The sequence below is a fragment of the Apostichopus japonicus genome, chromosome 8, assembly GCF_037975245.1.
Source record: "Apostichopus japonicus isolate 1M-3 chromosome 8, ASM3797524v1, whole genome shotgun sequence".
Taxonomy (NCBI): Eukaryota; Metazoa; Echinodermata; class Holothuroidea; order Aspidochirotida; family Stichopodidae; genus Apostichopus; species Apostichopus japonicus.
The window spans coordinates 18133025-18155210 of NC_092568.1; the positions used below are offsets into that span (position 1 = coordinate 18133025).

At 38.5% G+C, this 22186-nt stretch overlaps 1 protein-coding gene across 5 annotated transcripts; it reads left to right on the forward strand.

Annotated features, from left to right (window-relative positions):
- The first annotated feature begins 1 nt into the window (after nucleotide 1).
- Nucleotides 2-14491, forward strand: LOC139970846 (uncharacterized). 5 transcript variants are annotated; one of them, XM_071976883.1, is made up of 14 exons: nucleotides 2-140; nucleotides 1337-1423; nucleotides 1953-2057; nucleotides 3395-3512; nucleotides 4389-4430; nucleotides 5543-5623; nucleotides 6198-7717; nucleotides 8319-8497; nucleotides 9053-9120; nucleotides 9864-9916; nucleotides 10714-10869; nucleotides 11273-11428; nucleotides 12361-12522; nucleotides 13119-14491. In XM_071976883.1, exons 2-14 carry the CDS (start codon nucleotides 1343-1345, stop codon nucleotides 13311-13313), a joined length of 2916 nt encoding a protein of 971 aa, XP_071832984.1. In that variant the 5' UTR covers nucleotides 2-140; nucleotides 1337-1342; the 3' UTR covers nucleotides 13314-14491. The 5 variants fall into 5 exon arrangements, with proteins under 5 accessions (XP_071832984.1, XP_071832988.1, XP_071832985.1 ...); XM_071976887.1 differs by having other exon boundaries at nucleotides 125-247; XM_071976884.1 differs by lacking the exon at nucleotides 2-140 and adding an exon at nucleotides 141-260.
- The last annotated feature ends 7695 nt before the right edge of the window (nucleotides 14492-22186 follow it).

The window sequence follows — 22186 nt, forward strand, 5'->3', positions numbered from 1 at the left end:
AAGTGGTAGTAGTGTTTTAATATAGACAGCCTCTTCTCGATGTACCCTTCGTTTGCTTGTTTACTTTTTTTCTTCCAAGTTCCGGTTCCAGTAGACCTACTCAGAAGAACTAACGTTAGGAGGGATAAATCCGGGCAAAGGTATACTGTTGGACGAGAACGAGTCATAATGAATGTACAACTTAGATAATATCTGCTTCCGCTTTCTTGAAAGATGTCAGTGATCACAGTTTAGACTGCTCCTCAGTGTAATTAAGTTGGGTAGATCTAACTAGTTTAAGGCAATTTGTCCTATTGGAAATTTAGGCATAACACTAACACAATTAGGAATATTTAGGTCTAGCCTAAGTTAAGACCTATAGTAGGCCTAGTGCAGTGGCCAACTGTGATCGGTTTTAAGGTGTAAATTATAGACTGCATTAACACAAAGTATTGTATCTTACCTCATCCTAGTGCATTCCGGAATCGTTCCACTCATTGTAAGAAGATTGATACCGCCCCATTATTTACAAAGATAAAGATACGGAAACTGCCCTCAGCCTCAGTTTCTTCTAATTTTTGTCAAAATATGTAAACTATTGATCTACATGTTGTGAACAAGGTGTGAATAAGGGAAAATTCAGAAATATTCAGCAATCAGTAAAATTTGCCCGTGTGAATTCTGGAGTGCCTCATAACTGGAGCCACCAGTATGAGATGCCTTTTTTGACATTATTTCATGAATTGATTAAAATACATGTGTTACTATATTAATATAATGTATGGATGTATATATGTATATATTTTAGATCCTCCTGCAAGCAGGAACTCGCGAAAAAGCCTCATTGGCTTATCAAAGCCGCAAACTGGCCGAAGTCAGTCTCTTAGATTCATATTTAACAACCATGATTATGAATTGTCAATTGTTAACAACTCTGTAACTGGACGACATACATTAATCTTGGAGTTACTCGAACTTGGGACCTTATGATTGAAAGGCACCAGCGTTAGCCACTGAGCTAGCTTTCTTGAAAATATAATATAGATAGATAAATGGAATATAGATGTAAAGTTTATGTTATAAATCACTATAAAGGTGTAACATGGTAAACATATGTTATATGTATTACAGTATAGCCTTAATCTTTGCAAAGTCTAGATCCAAGAAAAAACCTACTTTTGTACAGAATTATTAACATTGTGTCATTTATTTATATTCTGTGTTGGGGCAGATTGATCATCAGAGGTTTGCAGGAAGGATAATTATCTTGGTTTACATGACATTCAAAATTATGCAAGTTTAATTGAAAGCTGTTCTATTGCTAGTTACATGTCATGTCTGTTAAACTTCATCTCAGGCAAAGATGGACGGATCCAATCAGGAAAAGGCTTTGGTCCTCGTAGCGGAATCCAGGCAGATGAAATCAAGTGAAGAAACAAGAGAGGTATGTATTGTTGTCATACAGAAGAGGAAGATTACTGGGTGAACTTTAAGTGAATTAAAGTCCTATCTCAGTCACATTAATAGCCTTGTGCTGTTGTGAATCTTGAATGTTCTTTTCATAAGGCACATACTGGAAAGCTCTCAAAAATAGATACTTCCTTAGGAGACTAAAATTAAGGCTCACAAATGAAAGATCGAAAAAGAAAGACTACCTCAAGATAGTTTTGTCTGGTTCATACAGCTGTGTTAATCTCTTTACAAGAAAATAAGCTTGTACTATACATATATAAGCACAGCTACAGTTTATGAAGGTTAAGCTCATCATATCATACTGTATTGAATTTTATGATTATTTCACTGAATACTTGTGTGTATGTACATTAATTTTTTTGTTGCGATTATGGGGGGGGTGGGGGCATAGGGGGAGAGGGAGGCGGGCAGAGTGGCTTATGATTTGTCGAGATGTTCAATAGTGCATTCATTTTAAAAGTATGTATAATGCCTGAATCTCTTGCCTACTCTTCTTTCAGGTGAAACTACACAGAGTAGATGAGAATCCAGATTCGAACAGTATAATGCTCTCCCTTGAAGATTCAAAAAATATACAAATTGATTGCCAGGACAAGAACATAATGGTAAAGTAATTTTGGTTTTTAAATTTTATGGTTTATTATATTGACGATCTAAACAGTAAGTTGCTTTCAAACTGCAAGAAGCAGAATGAAGTAAAGAAGTACTTAGAGAATCATGGAGGATTTCTATATACTCCTCTACCTATTTTTACACCTAGCAAGTACAGATATGAGATACACATAGCAAATCCTATTGAAATATGTTTTTCACAAATGTAAGACAGCTTCTAAGCATCGGAAATAATCATAAAACTGCCACTTAAGTTTGAAAAGTTTATCAGCAGTAAGAGTAAATCCTACTCATAGTATCAGAGAAAGATTGCAGGCACTTCCAACTTAATAACTTGTGTGGTTACCCTTCAGACGTTACAGAGTGTTCCCTTTGCATGAGATAATTTAGTATTTCAAATTTTGTGTAGCACTTTTGAAGGTATCTTCAACTAAAGCTTCTGTGTACAAAACTGCTCTATGCATCTTTGCACAACTACAAAGCAATTTGACCATTTTGCATAGGTTTTTTTTAAATATATTTTTTGTGATGCGATACCCTGGATAAAGGATTCCCTGTTCTGTATGAAATGAACTGTAGCTATGTATCACTACTTTGTATAATATCTTGTATAAATATTATCTTATCAATGTAGCATCGTGATTGTTGCATATAAATCTGCTAAATTGCTCCACTTTATGTGGTTTATAAAATTCTCTGTCGTTGGGTGATGGCGTTGTAGAAGTCGTCAGTTTATACAATTGATCTCACCGGCTGATGAGATCACAAAGTTTGGACTGTGAATTCGTTAAGGAATATTAGTTGATAGTTTATTTCAGAAATAGTTTTAATGTCTTGTTGACTGGCATTTTATTATGTATTAGTGTACAGTACAGCAAGCAAGAATAAACAATAGAACATTTTTCTATCAAATTCTTATATATCTTTTTTTTTTTATATTTGATAAGTCTCTCTCTGTCAGTCCAGTACATCTTGTGCTCAAATCCAGGATGTTTGAGCATCATGTTGGTTGCACATTAAACTTGCCCTTTTTGCATAAATCATACAAGTAGAAGAGCCAATTTCTTCCACAGCCATCCTTTTCCTCTCTGTCGGCATCCAAGTAGCCAAAATGAAAACTAAAAACAATAAATATATTTTAGTTATCTCTCTTCACTGAGGAAAGGCTTGCTGTCATAGATTGCTAGTAGGTTCTATTCACACAATATGAGGCAGAAGTTTGTTCTTATTGATATACCACACAGATGTGTGCATAATTCCTGAAAATTTGTGTTTTACATATACATTTTATAATTTGATATGATACATTGCATTTTTTTCCACCCTGCAGTTGAATTTTCCATCATCATCCCAGCCTACAACATTACAGATCAACGGAGATAGAAATCGCTGCTATCAAGATTGTAATGTGACTGTGAATAACATGTATCAGCAAAACAGTTCTTATGGTACGTAGGTAGGATGATGTGTCATAAACTTACAATTTTTTTCATAACTGATTGCAAAAATAAGCATCAGGTATTTTATGAATTGAAGTCAGGAAATTTGAAATGTTTTGAAGCGAGTGGTTTCACTGCTCTTCGTAAAATTCAAACTTAACAACAAAAATTGATTTTGGGAGTTAGAATTGTGGATTTAATTGAATATCACAAAATTTCTCCAAAAGAGAAAGTTGCCCATTTGATGAAGCTCTAAATACAAAAAAAAACTATCAAAGTTGCAGCATACTTTGTAATTGGTTTGTAACTTTTCATCTGTTTCATACAAGTCCTCATTCAAACAAAGAGAGGCATGTGGTGACAATCTTTTAGTCCAAGAAAGAAAAAAATATTTTGCGGTATAAACAAATTTAATATACTTTTTTCCTTTTCAACCTCCTTGAGGTCTATATTGTATGTTGTTTCAATTTTAAAGGGAGTGAAGACTCGCGCACAAAGAAACGTCTCATGCTGGTAATCTGACCTAGTTTCAAATGAGGTGTAACAGAAGTGTTAGACACCACCATCGATCCCAGAAAATTCACACACAGCTTGCTACCGTCAGTAATTAGATACTAGTGTACAGTCAATACATAGAGCTACGGTCAATACCCACAACACAGTGAACATAGCGGCAGCGATAGACATCTCAGGTCTAGATGTAGAGACAAGAAGAAAACTTCATATGCAAGCAACGGAAAGTTAACTTTTTCAGAGCGCGGCACACAGTTTGGGGCGAGTCTTCAATGCCTTTAATGGTTCTGTTTAGACTACCATGAACATAACTACTCCTCAGATATATTTCTCGTATTATTTTTTTTGTATTTCTTGTGATTCTTTACTCAGTGCCAGAGATACAGTCGCCTGTGAAGAGACCTCATCCTGGAGGTGAGTTTTGATCCCCTTCTGCTGGAAATATTAACTGTCTTGAAGCTGCTAAAAGAGGTAAATAGGGTTTTAGGTATGATCAAGAGGAACTTCAGTTTTCTGAAAGAGGACATCGTAGTTAGGCTTTATTAAGCAGTTGGTTAGGCCTCATCTGGAGTATGCTGTGCAGGCTTGGAACCCATATTTTGCTAAAGGAAGTACTTGAAAAGGTCCAGAGGAGGGCTACAAGGATGATTCGTTCCATAAAGAGTGTTCCTTATTTTACAACCGTTGAATCTCACCATACTGGAACTTAGGAGGTTACGTGGTGACTTGATTCAGGTTTTCAAGATTGTGTATGGTTTTGACAATTTATCCTTCACCGACTTGTTCATGTTTGCTAATAGTAGTTGTACCAGAGGTCATTTGTCTTAAACTCCAAAAGTCACAAAGTAAGATTAATATTCGGCATAACTTTTTTTGTAATAGCGTTGTGAATGAGTGGAACGGTTTGCTCGAGAAAGTTGGACTTGCAAGTAGTGTCAATGGGTTTAAGAATGCTTTGGACAAGCACTTTAAGCATTGTAATCGGGTCTGAGTGTTTGTGTCTTCAGTTTTTTTGCTCTCTTTATAGGGTCCTTGATGGGGACTTGAGTGTCCCTCCTGATCCTTTTTTTTTCTACTAAACTAAACTAACTCTCTAATAGCTTCTACCTATTTGTTGCTTGTTACAATATGCATGAGATGGTTATCTAAACCAATCAGTTTGCGAGAGGTTTTTGATAATGCTAAAACCACTCTAAACTGTCCTCCCATATCATGTTTCAAAGCACTAGTACTGACAAACTGTCATTAGTTAGTGATTTAAAGGAGGATATGAAAGAACAATATGTAGAAATTATCACAAATTTGGATAAAATTTGGCAAATGAAATGCGCATCCACCTTTCTTTAAAACTGTAAAAATGTATATAATTTTCCATAATTCTTTTAGCATTTCATATAGAAGTTTATAAAATTATGAAAGTTTTCTATTGCTTCTGGTTCATTTTTATCTTGAGAGAGAGAGAAGATTGTTGAATTTATTTGCTTTTTTAGTGTCCTTACTAGTTTTCTATGTCCTTGCTTTTTAAGGCTCACAGGAAGATAACGAATTCAAGAGATCACGAGAAAGTTTTGCAGATTCACCAGCTGAAAGACAAAGGATCAAAAATGGTACTTTAAGAAATAAAGCAAAAAAAGAAAACAATATCTATAGTCATTTTTTTAGATCAAATTATACAACATATGCTACATGATATTGTAATATTCTATTAAATAGCTTATACAGTCAGTCGATAAATCTACTTTGAGTCAGTTTTATACTTATCAATAAGACGAAGGATTTATTCGTAAAGATATATCAGGTACTAAAGATGTATTGCAAAAATGCCACAACTGGTCCCTTATTTAAGACAACTTTGACCACTTATACCCCATTGAATCTCTCTAGCATGAATCTAATGAAGGAACATTCATCATAACCTGTCTGATGCAAATTCACCCCTCGGTTCCCATACTTATGGGCACTTTCACACGATCGATTTAGAGATCTGAATTACAGTGCAAGTGTACTCGCACAATAGGACTGAGATGACAGCACCATCTGTAGAAACCTCGAAGAGCTCCATTGGATAACCTTTGACCTATGTTGTTGCTATGGTAAGTAGCATTGAGCAATAAGACCACTGAACAAACAGTAGTAGGATAATATTAAAGCCACACTGTGTTTTTTTCTACTGCTTTTCAGATAACAGGATGTTGTTGATTGAACATCTATGGAAGAAATATGAAGACGTCAACTCCAGCATGACACCGGTTCCACGGAGACGTGCGCAGAGGTGGCATATAAAGAAACTATTCGTAGACATAGGAGTCTCTATTCTGGACCAGACAAAGAGCAGCCGGCATGCCGGCAGTTGGAATTCGCTGAAGACTTACAAGGCGTTATTCACTAGCGAACATCTGGCCGAAGCCAAGAGAATCGTCATCGAGGGAGATCCCGGCTGCGGTAAGACCACCCTGATGCATCAGTTAGCGTACCTCTGGTGCAGTAAGGTGGCCCCCATGGACAAGGTCGATATATTTGTACTTCTGTCCATGAATGAAATGAAGCCCGGTTGGTCGATACACAAGGCCATCAAGGAGACTCTCCTCCCAACAGATTGCAAGTTAGAAGCGGAGGACATCGAGGACATCTTGAAGGACGGATCGTGCAAGGTCTTGGCGCTAGACGGACTCGACGAATACTCGGGGAGGACAGCCGAACGTTACATGGACGAGGACGTGGTCAAGGATCTCATGAAAGGTCGGTCGCTAAGTAGAGTCAAGATTCTCCTCACCACCAGAAAATCTTGCGTCTCCGATCTCTACAACTGCTCTGTAGCGAGGGTCAGACTCGACGGGTTCCAGTGGAATCAACATTGCGCCTACGTCAGGAATGTCCTCGACGGCGAAGACGGTTCGATCCAGAAGTTTTGGAAACTGTTATCCGAGAACGATATCCTCGAGAGTCTGATGGCTGTTCCTCGCTTCTTTGTGGGTATTCCTCATGTTATCAGGGATATGACAGGAAGTCTAGCCGATTTTAGACTCGACACTGCCACAGGAGCATTCAGATGCATTGAACCCTGCCTCGCACACTGCAGAAAAGTTAAGAGATACCCTGGAAGAGCGAAGACATCGAATAAACGTCCGTGTGAAGAATCCGCTTCTCTGATATGCGAACGAGCCTTTGAGGGTCTCGTAACTGATTGTCGATCGTGGCGCGTAGAAGAGCTACACGACGACCCCGGTTACGTAGGTCTGATTGAGAACGGTGTGCTAGTCGAGGAGGAGGAGGAGGAGGAAGAGGTCGATCTCCATGGCAACGAGGAATCGACACCAATGAGCGTCAGGTTTATGAAGGATCGTTTTCAGGAGTGGTTCGGAGCCAAGTACCTGTCCGGGTTAGCAGAATCCGAGCCAGAATTGTTTGCGGAGAAACTAGAGCAGATAGACCCGAACAGCCTTCAGCATCTTCTACGCTTCACGTGCGGTCTGAATCCGACAACAGTCAGACCGATACTTGAAAAATGCCTGCAGCAGGTCGAAGGGAAGCCACTGGTGGACATCTTCTGCCTGTGTCTGCATGAACACAGTGGAGACAAGACTCCTTTGATGGATTTGATCAAAATGATTTGTGCCGAGAAGTTTGACTTCTCCCTCTCCCATCACGGGATGCTGCATCAGGCCACAGCGTCACTGTTCCGATATGCCTCCGATCAACAGGTTTTTACGTTTTGGGTTTCCTGTACTTAATAAAAAGAAAAAAAGGAAAACAGGCTGCTGATGTTCATGTTGGCTTCCAAATATTGCTAAAGTTACATCGATTAAGTTTGCAGTCACATTCTATATATTTTCTACCCATTTCTTTACCAGAGTTGTCTTTTGGTATAATATGAGGTGGGTGGGAGACGAGCATTTAGCCGGTTATCCTGAGCTGGGTGAGGTGGTGGTGTAGGGATAATATAAAGTGTACATAACTTGTTTTGTACACATGCATGGCAGTGAAACAGCAGCCTGGGGGAGGGGGGGCTTAAGTGGTGGGGTGTGATGAGGCACAGCGCCCTTGTGCCCCAGTCTAACCGCCTGGTGGTGGATAGAAGGAAGATGCAAGATTTTCAGTTGTGTTTCATGGAGGCCGGGGAAGAGAGGTGTTGGTGTTTGGTATTGTTTTTCACTGCAAATATAGTAGTATTATACATAGCCCGCTTTCCAAGATTGATTTTGGGGCAGTCTCATGGGGATTCTTGCACAGGTGCAGTTCATATACAAGAGACTTGGAGAAAGATAACCTAACTTTTTAACATGCAAAAATATGCTCCCACAGATTGAGATAAATCGCGTCACTATCCGATCTCGTCACATCAAGGAAACGGACAACTTGGTTCTTCCGTCCGGAGTGCACTTACAACCACTTCCGACGGCAAGGAAGATCAAACTCAACAACTGGCCCGGTAAAGTAATCTTACCGTGGCTGAAGAGATGTGCAAGTCTTCAGACCCTTAAGTAAGTGGCAATTTATTTTTGGCATTTTCGTGGGTCAGAAGCTTGGCTTTCAGTTTTAACCCCTGAAGAGTTAATCAATTTAAGAAAAAAGAACTTAAGTATAGAGAAGGAGGAGAAGAAAAATATATCAGTAGTGAATAGCCAGAGGTAGTATTTTTCAAAAAGAATGTGAAAACTATGAGAATTTTGGTGCGTTGTACAAAAGAATTTCAGGTCCTCGGTTGTGATTTCTAAAGAATCACCACGTCCTCGGAAGAATTCTATTGTATGGGGTATTGTTAAGGTTAGGGTACGTGGATTTGAACAATGGAAAACACAATGGGGTCCTCGGTCTGAATGTAATACAAACATGTGTGTATGTGTGTGTGTGTGTATGAAGTGGGATGGAGGAGGGCGGGGGAGGGGGCGGGATGGAATGGAGGGATTCTTGGAAGAAGCAGAGAATGTGGGGGACCTTCAATCCAATTTATCCTTGAAAATCTCCAGGTAGAGTACATTCTTACAAAAGGTAATGGTTATCAAACTGAATGCATTATTTTCTATCCATTTCTACAGAATTGTTAACGATACTCCGTTTCCGGCTGAAGACCTGTGGGAAATTTTTCATGATAAACAGACCAAAGGTAATTGCACAGATTAAGTGCTTACCTTTTGAAGGTTTTTTTCCAAAAGTTGTTACATGACAAGCTCTTGATTCGTAAACATGTCAAAAGGATGCAGTTTTTCTAATATCAATGTAGCAGGGATGTAAGGCTGTATTTACTTTAGGGATCAGATCCCTGCACTCGGTGTTAGGCGGTAAAAACAAGATAATCTGATTTTGAACCTCTGCCTGCTTCGGTATCAGACCGTTTGTTTGCGATCTCCAAACGCCCCAAAATCATCAGCTGTGTGAGGTAGAACACTGTTGATATAATCACCCGCTACTATTGCGACAGATTTACTCATGTTACCAAAACAACGGAAAACAAGTGTCACCCTTGATCTTGGGTCGACCTTCAGCTCCATTACAAATTTTAGAAGGAGCTCAGGGTCCGATCCTTCCTCGATCCTAGTTTACAGTGGGGTTTCAAATCGCTGGACCGATATCTATGGTTATGCTACAAAATGGGACCCCGCGAGTACATGCTTTTTGTGAAACCTGTGAAAGAGGTTAGGTGAAGCTCTCCATCTTTTGCTGTGTGGACAAAAGTGGCATATTTTTGTGGTGAAGCCATGGGGTACGATTCCTGGTTTTGTGAGAATTTTGCATTTTTTTGTTTTTCAAGCTTCATATTTAATATTTGCACCACATTCTTTAACCTCTCTCTTCTTTGTAGCTTCATTTGGTGACAGTTTTAATATTCTTTTTATATTTCCTTTCCAGTGGTGTTGGTTACATATGGGATGACCTTTGAACTTGCCAAGGGAAAATGGATGGTAGGTTGTTCTCATTTACTACATAAAAAAACAAGTGTACTATCGTATTAAGGGTCTAGAAAAGCCAAACTCTGCATGCTGTCTCCACTAAGTTGTAGTATTGAAACGTTCAAATTCAAAACAGATTTAAAGATGTTGTGAACAATGTGAATGCTGTAAATTCTATACTTTGGTGAGTATTACCAATAATGTCAAATATTGCATTCAAATAGGTGCCACTTATTGATGGCAAGAAGTGCACTAAATTGGACAGTCATTTGACATTGCTATCAAAATTGTTTTTTCATAGAATGGTCTTAAGATGGATGACTTAAAACACTGCAAAAACTTTCCATTGCATTCAAACCTTACACTTGAGCTTAAAATGGTAAAAACTTGGAAACCATGAGAACTTGACATCCATTAATAGAAATGGAGTGTGTTATTTATTCACTAGCATGTTTTTTAACAAACAGGAGCAGTCGAGTGTGTTTTATTTAAATTATGTAAATTTCTATGGTAATGGTATGAAAAATCTTGCGTTGTGATTGTATGAAAATATACAGCTCTCCAACAAATCAATTGGCATTGCTACATACCTGGTGGTGTAAATATTTTGACCCTAATCAATAATAAATTATCCCAACAAATCAATCAGTCAAAATATTGATCTTCTTGGGCCGATCATGTTGCAATTTTTGTTCTCCCTTTTGGTTCTATCGAATCGTATTTATCGCTAAAGTTGAGAGAGCAAAATAACAGCCTCGGGTTTAATATTCTGTAGTCTCTTTCCCAACTTGTTGCTTCTTTTCTTTCAGGTTTATCATGATCGGTCCTGCGACGGGTGTCTCAGGGGGTCCATCCTCGGGGATCGTTTCAGATGTACGGAATGCCAGCGGTATAATCTCTGTCGTAGCTGCAAAATGGAGGGTCTGCATCCCGACCATGCCTTCACCACATTTTCGGGAATTGAGGTATTTGAGGTGTTCGGAAATCTCTTCAAGTTGCTTGAGCTAAGTTGTTTAGCTGGAAAATAGACATCTCGAGAAAGAGAATGGAGACAATGAAAGAGAAACCCTGATACTTAATCTGTGGTATCCCTCGATTGGCATTTGATACTTGCGGCCAGCTGTCATATTCAAGCTTTTGACTCTGACTGTTGGAGGTGGCAGTGATATTTTCCATGGTCCGTTTGACTCCAAACCGCAAACTATTTATTTCAAATAACTGTGTAATAAGCATTGTTAAAGGTCACTAAATTGTATACTTGAATAGAATGGATGCTTCTAGAATGTTATAGCTTGTTTTCTAAGACTTTTACAAAATGTGAGTTATCTGGAAATTTTTGCAATCAATGCTTGTTTCTGTTTATTTCAGAGAAGACATCAGTACAAGTGTGATGGGTGTAAAGAAAGCCCAATCATTGGAACAAGGTTCAGGTGCTGGACTTGTCTTCAGTTTAATCTCTGCGAAATTTGTAAAGACAGAAATATTCATTCCGACCATCAGTTTAAAGAATTCAGCGGTGAAGAGGTAATGAGAGTGGTCGTTTTGAAATCTCTTCTCGGAGGGAATGAATCCCGTAGGTGCATTCCTCTGATTCTAAATGTATGAAGACTGGTACCATTTATTAAAATCTATGGGTTAATGTTAACCATAGTTAAACTATTAATCTTAACTATATCATCATAAACCTGCTATGAACAGGAGTGTTAAGGGCCAGGTCATTCCATAGGGACATGTCACAAGGCCCCCCTCTGGAAGTCTTTGTTTAATATAATATTATGAAAATGAGAACATACTTATGCCATATTGCCCAATAACTGGTCCCAGGCCCCACAGTTGCAATTACACTGACCCACCTGCCCCCTCTTCCCCCCCCCCCTCTTTCCTCTCATCAGACCTGGCTATGAAGGAGTTTTAGGACATGGTCAAGCTATTAATATTTTGTTTAGGTCAGTAAATAAAAACTTCTAAAAGGCATTCAAACATGTATAGTAACACTAATGGAAAACAAGCAAGGACAACCTTTCTGTGTCTGTAGACCTTTTCTGTGTGATTGTTGCAGACACCAATCAGCTGCTGTAATTCCCCTAAAGACTGAATGTAATTCAGTATTCTATTCTCATGATGTGACATCTAATATTAACTTAGTAGCTACATACTTCTAAGAATGGTGGGCAAAAAACCAACAAAACTTTAAATACAATATTAACTGGCACCAAAATTGAAGTTTATAGGTTAGTCGCTTCCAACTTTTCCTTTCTGATAGGATAAATTGAATAAATAAAAGGTAAGGAGTAGGGGGTGGGGGGTTGGGGAGGGGGAGTATGCATATCAAACTTTATCTTGTTTATCCCTAGTGACATTTGGTAATGTATGTAAGTATGTTTGTTTCTCCTAATGTATCATGTTTGTATTATTATGTATTAAATTTTTAATTTTATTTCCCAACTATAATTCAGGCAAGGAACTCTCAATATACCTGCAGTGAGTGCCAAGAGAATCCAATCGTTGGAAGCTATTACAGATGTAAGACTTGCGCAAGTCGTTTATACTTCTGTCAATGTTGCATGCAGAGGGAAGGCCATAGCGATCATGGAGTTTACCAATTTAATGGGTCAGAGGTAAGGAGCTCTTATGGTGCCATTAACATTTTTGCTTTTGCTTTAACAGTGAGCGATGGAAATTTATAGTAGAACTGACATCATCGTATTGATGATTAAATAGCCATTGGTTATAATGTCAGGGATGTAGCCGGGGGGGGGGGGTGGGGAGCAGTGGGAGCAACTGCTTCCCCCTTTCAGTATCGAAAAATTGCTGAAAATTGTTGTTTTTGTTGCATGGTATTTTGTCAGTGCTCTTTTGATCTTGAATACTCCTCAGCTCCGCTAACTCGATTATAATCGTAGTAACATTCAGGCCTACTGTTTCAGCTACTTAGTTTGGCAGATGCAATTAGCTAAATTTAGCCTATAGCCTTTTACAAGGCTACAGTTGGCCACTGCGTAATAAAATACATATAGCCTACCTAACCGCACTCGATGGAGTGGCCCGAACCATTTGCACAACGACGTCAACAAAGAGCGTTCTCATCCTTTCTATGATGCGTCCTAAGTTGTTGCACGAACAGCATGTTATGAAGCTAAGCTAGCAATCTTACATGATACGCATTTCCTATAAATACTTTTTTTTTTCATTTACTCTTCTTTGGTTTTCTCAGCCTCCTCACCTTTTTGTCCGTTGTGACAACTGTGGGGAAAGACCCGTTCGAGGAAAGCTCTTCAAATGCAAGGACTGCATCGACTACAAGCTCTGTGAATGTTGCTGGGATAGGCAAGTACATCCTGGACATGAATTTGAAGTGATAATTAGACAGACAGCAGCAGAAGTGACTACAAACAGTTACAACTTGTAAAAATCATTTCTTCTGTCAGTATTCCCATGATGACGTTTCATATTTTGAGCATGTTAGTAAACTAATTCATTCGTTTAACCAAAGACAAGATGGCATTTTAAATGAACAGAAAAGCATTGTCTGTGCTCCTGAATTTTGCTTCTAAGTTTAACTGACTATATATATATATTGGATATTATCTCAAAATTATGAATTATGATGCAAAATGGTGCGAGAGAGTGTAAATCACGTCGATTGTAACTATAATCATAGTGGTGATGTATATGGAAAGCTCAAAATATGTTTGATTGACAGCGTTGACTTGCACAGGATTTCAAAGGTGGGGGGGGGGGTGGTGGCCAGACTCCCCCAACTGAGTTTGTTAGGGCCATGAACCTTTATGGATGGGCTTTAGGTGGATCACAAATATTTAAATGAGGGGTGTGGTTGTGCCGTATTTGAATGTGGCTGTCTTGTAAGACGTCAAACGGTGCAATCTGAGGCATAGTCAGACTATAAATTATCATATTCTTAGGTCTAAATGCTAATAATTAATTTCTTTAACATCTTTATCCCATCAGGTGATGGAGGTTAGCAGGGTGGGGTGAAGGGGGGGAGGGGCTCTTAACACATGCAACTGAATGAAAGTTTAATGTGGATAAAGCAACTTGCACTTTAAGAATCATCACTTACTAAACACTGTCAATCCAGTGTAGTATTAAAAAGATTTGAGGAAAGTAATATAAGTAGTTTGCTTAACAGTTTTATTTTATTTTGAAAGTAATATTACTTAGACAAGATGAAATTTTTGCATTTGTTAGAGCAAGTCTGATCCATACTCAAGACAGAGTACATTTAAAGTTACCATAACCTGAAAGTTTACTTAAGGTTAAATGTACATTAATTACTTATCCCGTTTGAAAAAGGTTTTTTTTTTAAATGAAAGTTAACTGAAAGTAGTCATGAAGTACTTTGTGACACATTAAATGTTGAGAAAGTATGACCGTTTCTAATATTTCAACTTCAGAATGGAAGGAAGAAAAGTGCAAAATGCCGATTTTGGGGTTTGAAACCCAGGCCAACAATAAACTGAAATAAAAAAGTAGTAATCTTATTTCTTCTGAGGAGTGACTCTGTAATATAGCAAATACTTGCAAAAATGATGAGAAAATAAGAATAAAAAAAGAAACTGCAACAAACATCAAGTATGCTCCGTTATTCTTTATTTACGGTATATAACGGGAAAGAAGTAACATTCGATTGATTTTTTAAAAGAGATTGGTACATTTGAATTTCTTCAAACATATTCCTGCTATTGTATATATTGTTCGTATAACATTAATGTAAAATATATCTTGACATATATATATATATATATCAATTTTACCAAAATAAATGAATATTCTTCAAAGTAGACCACACACCCTCCTTTCTTGGTTATTCATAGTAGTCCTAAATTCACAAGTTATATGTAATTATATGATTCAATCCAGAGTAATTTGTTGCCCAGACACTTAACAATGTTTTTCATTAATTATTTGTAGTGGCATATTCAGCCTTTCCCATCATGGGTGGGGATGGGAACAGGTGCTTTATTGCATTTTCTAATTTCATATTGTTTCTTTTTTAGTTAACCAACCTGCTCAAACATGTGAGCAAGGGGAATATGATCGACAAATTAAGCCTTAAGTCAGTATACGCATCAGAACATGTAGATACTTCTCACATGAAGCATCGAATCAGAGGCATTGGAAGAATTTTCAATCTTGGAGGGGGTGGGGGGGGGGTGGAGCACATACTTTAAAGCCCAGTTGTAGGCATGTGATTTTGATTTGAGGGGACACACCGAAATATCACCTACAAATGCCTCAACAAACTTGACCATCTCTACCCAGTACCACAAGTTTCAGCATTTTGAATGTTATTCAATAAAAACGACACTTTTTCATTGCGAAACTTTGGAAAAAACGGCACTTCGAGTACGAGTTTCTCACAAAGCTGGAGCTTTTGCCACCCGTCCTGGCTCCGCCCCTCCCCCTGAATGGGATGTATTGCAAGGTGCAAAGTAGTTGACATTTTTATAGTAATAATTTAGGGAATTGTAGCTAGACAGTTGTCTGGAGACTCACCCTCATAGCAGCGACCTTCCTCATCTCGTAGTAACTGCCTCTGGAGAGCACCTTCCGACGGATCCAGAGAGTGTCAATAGTAGAACAGACCCTTCCTCTTCTCCTCAGTGATTATTATATTTAACGGGAGGGGGCACTGGATGTTAGCTGCAAACACAGTTTTGCTGAAAACAAGATACAAAGTTTCAACAATCTGGCGTGCTACGCGTGCCGGCTTTTCTTGCTTTTTATCAGTTTTCTTAATTGTCTCGGGGCAGGCCGCCTCCTCCGAGAAATTCTGTACCCCTCCTTACTTTCAACATCTTGACCCAGGTCATTTCTCAGTCTTACTGCTCTTGCAACAGAAATTTGATCGTGCAGACGACTGCTCAATTGATTAATTTCACTTCAGACGATATTTTGGGTGTTTTTTTTTTCGTGCATTCTACAGTAGAGGTCTGAATGGTCGTATACATGTAAACTAATCTTGCCATCCAAGTTGTAATATCGATAATAAAATTCTCACATTTTCTGTCGCGTCCAGCAATGGATTCCTCTCCCATTTGTGAAACTTTGCTAGAAAGGAGAGAATAAGATAACGTGTACTTTATATAACAGGTGAACGGGCAGACGTAATAAGTCATTGACATAGTTTACCATATATACAAGGATCGTAATTAGAAACGGACACAATTATGAAACAGAGGAGGGGAAATGAAAACAGGAAAACTATCTGTAAGCATCTGGTGGGTTGCGTTTCAAACCCCAAACGACGCAAACGTATCATGGTGTCCCTTCATCCATCTGTTCTTTCATCAAGGAGACGGTACATCTGAAACACCGCCATACATCAAACGGCAGCCAATCACGTGAGAGTATTCTAGTAGTTTGTCATGAATATGCATGAGGATAATTTACATTTGACAAACATTACTGTTATTGGTTGAAGGTTTCGTCCGTCTATAGATTAAGCTTCTCTACATAGGTAACGCAACAATATATATAGATCTAATTTGAAGCAAATGTAACGGAAAATTCTTAGGGATTATTTTAAGAAGTAATTAGCTAGATTCGAACCCATTTCTTCGCCAGTAATGAAAGCATACAGTATATACCTTGCATACTGTGTAAACAGGGATCTATGTTATATTAGAAACAACTAATGGAGCTGCAAGAAGAGAATTTCACTTCGTCGACCTTACAATACCTCAATAATTTCACCTAATTACAATGCGTTGTGGGTGAAGAGGTGGATGTGGGGGGGGGGGGGCTAGGGGCGACGGAAGGGACGAGCTAGCTGACACACTGGGGGCAGTTTAAGCTATTATTGAAAGGAGCTATATGAAAGGATGTCTACACATAAGAACAACAAGAACAATGGAACGAGGGAGGTGGGGATGGGCATGATCACCCAATGACCAGAGACACTTGATAATTGTTGCGTCCTTCATGAAGTACTCATCTTATATCTTGGTATGAGCTCGACCAAATGTTGGAGGTTCTTCGTACGAAAATTGGGCAATATGATATAGAAATGATCCTTTTTATAGGATTAAAGTTGATAAACACTGGGAGAATTCTATGTCAGTTTCTCTGATTCCAAATGATCTTTGACATCACATCAATGTCACAAGAATAGTTTTGTGGTCATTAAAATATTACTATCGAAGCCATTTTTTACGTATGCGTGTATACTTACCACGTTAGACGCGTAGCAGATCTCAGGAGTGACCAAAAATAGAATATATATATATATATATATATATATATATATATATATATATATATATATATATATATATATATATATATTTATATAGATATAGATAGATAGATAGATAGATAGATAGATAGATAGATATATATACTACAATGTCGAACTATGACTACTAGTAACATCCAAGAAAATGCTAGAATGATATTTTGTACCACGGTTTTCGTTTTCATCATACAATCTAATACATAAAATGTCTTCATCTTGTGCGTCGTATATTTCACTTAGCTGTAATAACATAGGATAACGGCCGGATGAGGTTCTGGACGAATATTTCAAATAACATTATTTATGTCATCATGATTATAAGATGCCAATATGTGGGACAATAATTTAAGTGACAAAGACATAAGACGGTGGCAAATAAAATATAATGAGGACATCACGCCAAATGTATAAATATATATATGTATATATATATATATATATATATATATGCAATGGAGGTAAACGACAAAGGCAAATGAATATATATAAATGAAAATCGTAATGAGTTGGAAAATCAAGAACAGTGAAAAAACTTTCAGCCTCCACCGGGATTCGAACCACGGGCCTCCCGCTCTGTACGCGGACACCCTAACCACTAGGCTATGGACGCTGATTGTATGTCCAGAGGTTCGAAACCGGTAAGGAAGATCGTAATTCCACTGTAGGCGTTTGTCACCTATATCGAACAATACTAGTTCTGTTTTTGGTGACATATTTTGCCCTACTCTAGAGATCAAACATGATGCTATCCAACTCGAAAATCATTTGTGATTCCTAAAGCCGGATCTCGAAAGAGATACTTTGAACAGACTTTATGTTAATGCAATGGAGGTAAACGACAAAGGCAAATGAATATATATAAATGAAAATCGTAATGAGTTGGAAAATCAAGAACAGTGAAAAAACTTTCAGCCTCCACCGGGATTCGAACCACGGGCCTCCCGCTCTGTACGCGGACACCCTAACCACTAGGCTATGGACGCTGATTGTATGTCCAGAGGTTCGAAACCGGTAAGGAAGATCGTAATTCCACTGTAGGCGTTTGTCACCTATATCGAACAATACTAGTTCTGTTTTTGGTGACATATTTTGCCCTACTCTAGAGATCAAACATGATGCTATCCAACTCGAAAATCATTTGTGATTCCTAAAGCCGGATCTCGAAAGAGATACTTTGAACAGACTTTATGTTAATGCAATGTGATTCCTAAAGCCGGATCTCTTTCGAGATCCGGCTTTAGGAATCACAAATGATTTTCGAGTTGGATAGCATCATGTTTGATCTCTAGAGTAGGGCAAAATATGTCACCAAAAACAGAACTAGTATTGTTCGATATAGGTGACAAACGCCTACAGTGGAATTACGATCTTCCTTACCGGTTTCGAACCTCTGGACATACAATCAGCGTCCATAGCCTAGTGGTTAGGGTGTCCGCGTACAGAGCGGGAGGCCCGTGGTTCGAATCCCGGTGGAGGCTGAAAGTTTTTTCACTGTTCTTGATTTTCCAACTCATTACGATTTTCATTTATATATATTCATTTGCCTTTGTCGTTTACCTCCATTGCATTAACATAAAGTCTGTTCAAAGTATCTCTTTCGAGATCCGGCTTTAGGAATCACAAATGATTTTCGAGTTGGATAGCATCATGTTTGATCTCTAGAGTAGGGCAAAATATGTCACCAAAAACAGAACTAGTATTGTTCGGTATAGGTGACAAACGCCTACAGTGGAATTACGATCTTCCTTACCGGTTTCGAACCTCTGGACATACAATCAGCGTCCATAGCCTAGTGGTTAGGGTGTCCGCGTACAGAGCGGGAGGCCCGTGGTTCGAATCCCGGTGGAGGCTGAAAGTTTTTTCACTGTTCTTGATTTTCCAACTCATTACGATTTTCATTTATATATATATATATATGTATATGTATATATGCATATAGATATACAGTATACCTCAAATAAACTTTCTCTTCAACAATACTTTCTGTGATGGGAGAGTGTAAATTATGTTCTTGTCCGAAGAATCATGAAAGTTTAAATCATGCTTGATTAAATACCAGTATACTCTGACATTAATGCTTCTTATCTTCACGAGTGACGCTGTCTTCTGACGGTGACATGTGAATGTGTTATGAGGGAAAAGGAAGGGGGAAAAAATGATGGGCCTGTTCGATTCATCGATCAATTGATTGATTGATAACAACGGTTGATTTTCATGCGAGATCAAGGTTTGTCTCACAATTCCCAACGATATTTCAGTGTCTTTTTCATTCTGTATTATTCGTATCATACAGTGTAACGAGCATCATTGGCGCATTTCATTTCATATCTTTTCAATTCTTCTTCCTTTTTTGTTGTTGGTGAGAAACACTTGGAAATATACCAACATACTACATATTGATTGTTTGGCGGGAATACCTAAATTAGCAATGTGGTAAATACACTGTAATGTCTCGCACATACTTGACGTATGAGTTGCAAAGACATCATAAAGACAAGCTGGTGGAGTCACTAATTCTGACGTTGCCTGCAGATACACTTATTAATTTTCACCCGTATGAAGAATTCATACTTTCCATTTGAAACATATACGATCAGGATGAAGTCTCACCTAGTATTAATCGTCACAAAAATTACAAGATCCTACTTTTCCCGTCACACAATGCTATCCTGATGTAACTTTTTACCATGATTTAACGGTTGCAATGTAGATATCGGCTTTGCCACCGTATGGAATCACAACGTCGGTAACTGCGGTCCTCGCTAGCGGTGTGTATACAATTTGTGTACACAATATGGGGACGCGAAATGTTAGTTTTCAAGAGTATGTTGCATGTGCTTGAAAACAAACAGACATATGACAAGTTAACTTGAAAGGTTTCGAGAGGAGGGCAATATAGGGGTTGCGGTATGGTTTATTGTTGAACATTTTGGCGTGAAAGTTTCAGTTAAAAAAATTAACATGGGAAGAAGACAAACCAAATTTTCAAATAAACTTTTCGTCCTCACCCCACCTCAACCCCCACCCCCACCCCCACACGGGCTCTCGAAAATTTGGCAGTAAGGATATATACAATCACAATTCACGACGCTAAGTTTCGCTTTCTTAAAACTGGCAACTCTGTCTGCACGTGAAACGTCTTTTTTTGGGGGGTGGGGGGTTGGGGATGGGGGCGGGGAATTTTGAAACTAATTTGGTCCGTCAGTTTCATCATTCAATAAATGTCCATATTTATCTCACCACAAGGACGCAACTACCGGGGGAGGGAGGGAGGGAGGGAGGGGGCTTCAACCACCCCTGAAAATGGCTATCATCCCTCTCTCCACTGACAGAGAGCACATGTATGTACATTGTACAATCTTCACAACTGAAAATTCTTCAACGTTGTTTCAAAGTTGCAAAATATAGCACGACATTGCATTCAAGCACCCTCTATTTTTTACCAAAACTTCTTAACGGGAGGGGGGGGCATAATAGTTGACAATTCTTCAACATTTTAAAAACATGCAAAAATCACCATAGTGCAACTAAGCACCCTCTACTTTTACCTAAAGGGAGGAGGGGTGGGACGGGGGGGGGTGATCCCAAGGCCAACATAATATCTTACATATATAACGAAAACGGTGGTTGCGTCCCGGAACCCCAGGGAGGAAAATGAATCAAGGTAAACCGTATAGTCACCCCCAACACCACCCCACTCATCCACAGATTGTCTTTTACCGACTTGGTCGGATGGTTCGAATGACCGGTCTGTCCAATAACATATTTTATTTTACAGAATTTATTCATTTATCTAAGAACGCGTAAATTCGTGATTTGCTCCTTTCAGGTTCGCGGGGTCAACAAACGGCGCCGAATCAAGATAAATGAAGCCAAAGTATAACCTATTTAGTTGGAAACTTAATGAGGAATGTATATAACCAATGTCCGTTGATTTGAGCACTGATGATATCACATGCCCAAGACCTCGAGGGGAATTAGGACATGTGACTTTGATTTGCTGGGAATTTGTCACAAAGTTACCCACAATTTTCAACATAATCTTCTTGAACTGTCCGTACCAAAAATTCCAGCATTTGAATGTTTTTCTGTTTCAACAAACGGGCACTTTTTTTTTCTTTCAGTTTTTAAACAGCAAGGCACTTTGACATAACCAAAGGTAGCCTTTCATAAAACTGAGGGAGGAATACGTGCCCCCCATGTTCCGCCGTCCCTGGGGGTTAACATTAGGGGCCTACATTCACCATTTTTCAAGGGGGTGTAGATTGAATTCAAAACCGACTGAGTAGATTTTTTGAGACCGACTGTATTGACTACCCGAGAAACGTTTCAAATATTACAAAACAAGAAACAAAAAGAGAGGAATAAAAAAGAAACAGCCTGCTGCAATACGTTCTATAATTGCAACTGTACACTTTTGATTGGCTAGGAGTACAGAGGGTGGGGCGAAAATCCCGGAAGCCGCAGTATTTTAGAAGAACAAAAACATGTATACCACTATTTATTACGGTTTTTGTTTTCTGTTTCATCATCTTTTTTTTATTATTAATTTATACCTTCATGGGTGTAAGATCAGTTTTGAATTAAGCTCCAATTTGGAGACTGACTGTGGCATCAATTTGAGAACGACTTTTGATTTTCAATGTGTGTGTGTATGGGGGGGGGGTAGTATATGATATCCAACCCCACACCGCCCCGTATGTTGGCCCCTGGACAACTTGTTGACATTGACGAAAATGAACAGCTCGACGAACTAAGTTTGTGATGTTGCGTGATACAAGCAGAGTCTATTAACGGCGAACTGTTTATGAACTAAGAATCTTTTTCTATTCAAGCTAACGGGAAAATTACTACCGGTTGGTTTTATATGTTGTTGTTATCGTTTAAGAAAGCTTATTACAAATAAAGCACAATCACGTGACGTGCGTACATGACTAAAAGGAAACAAAGAAAGCCAAGTAAGGAAAGAAAGGAAAAAGAGAAGAAAAATGCTATACGAACTTACGTGTCAGTTGAACAGCTGT

Coding starts and splice junctions, on each gene's coding strand:
- LOC139970846 (XM_071976882.1), top strand. Junction 3,513..4,388: donor TCAGCAAAACAGTTCTTATG/GTACGTAGGTAG, acceptor TTCTTTACTCAG/TGCCAGAGATACAGTCGCCT. Junction 11,429..12,360: donor AAGAATTCAGCGGTGAAGAG/GTAATGAGAGTG, acceptor ACTATAATTCAG/GCAAGGAACTCTCAATATAC.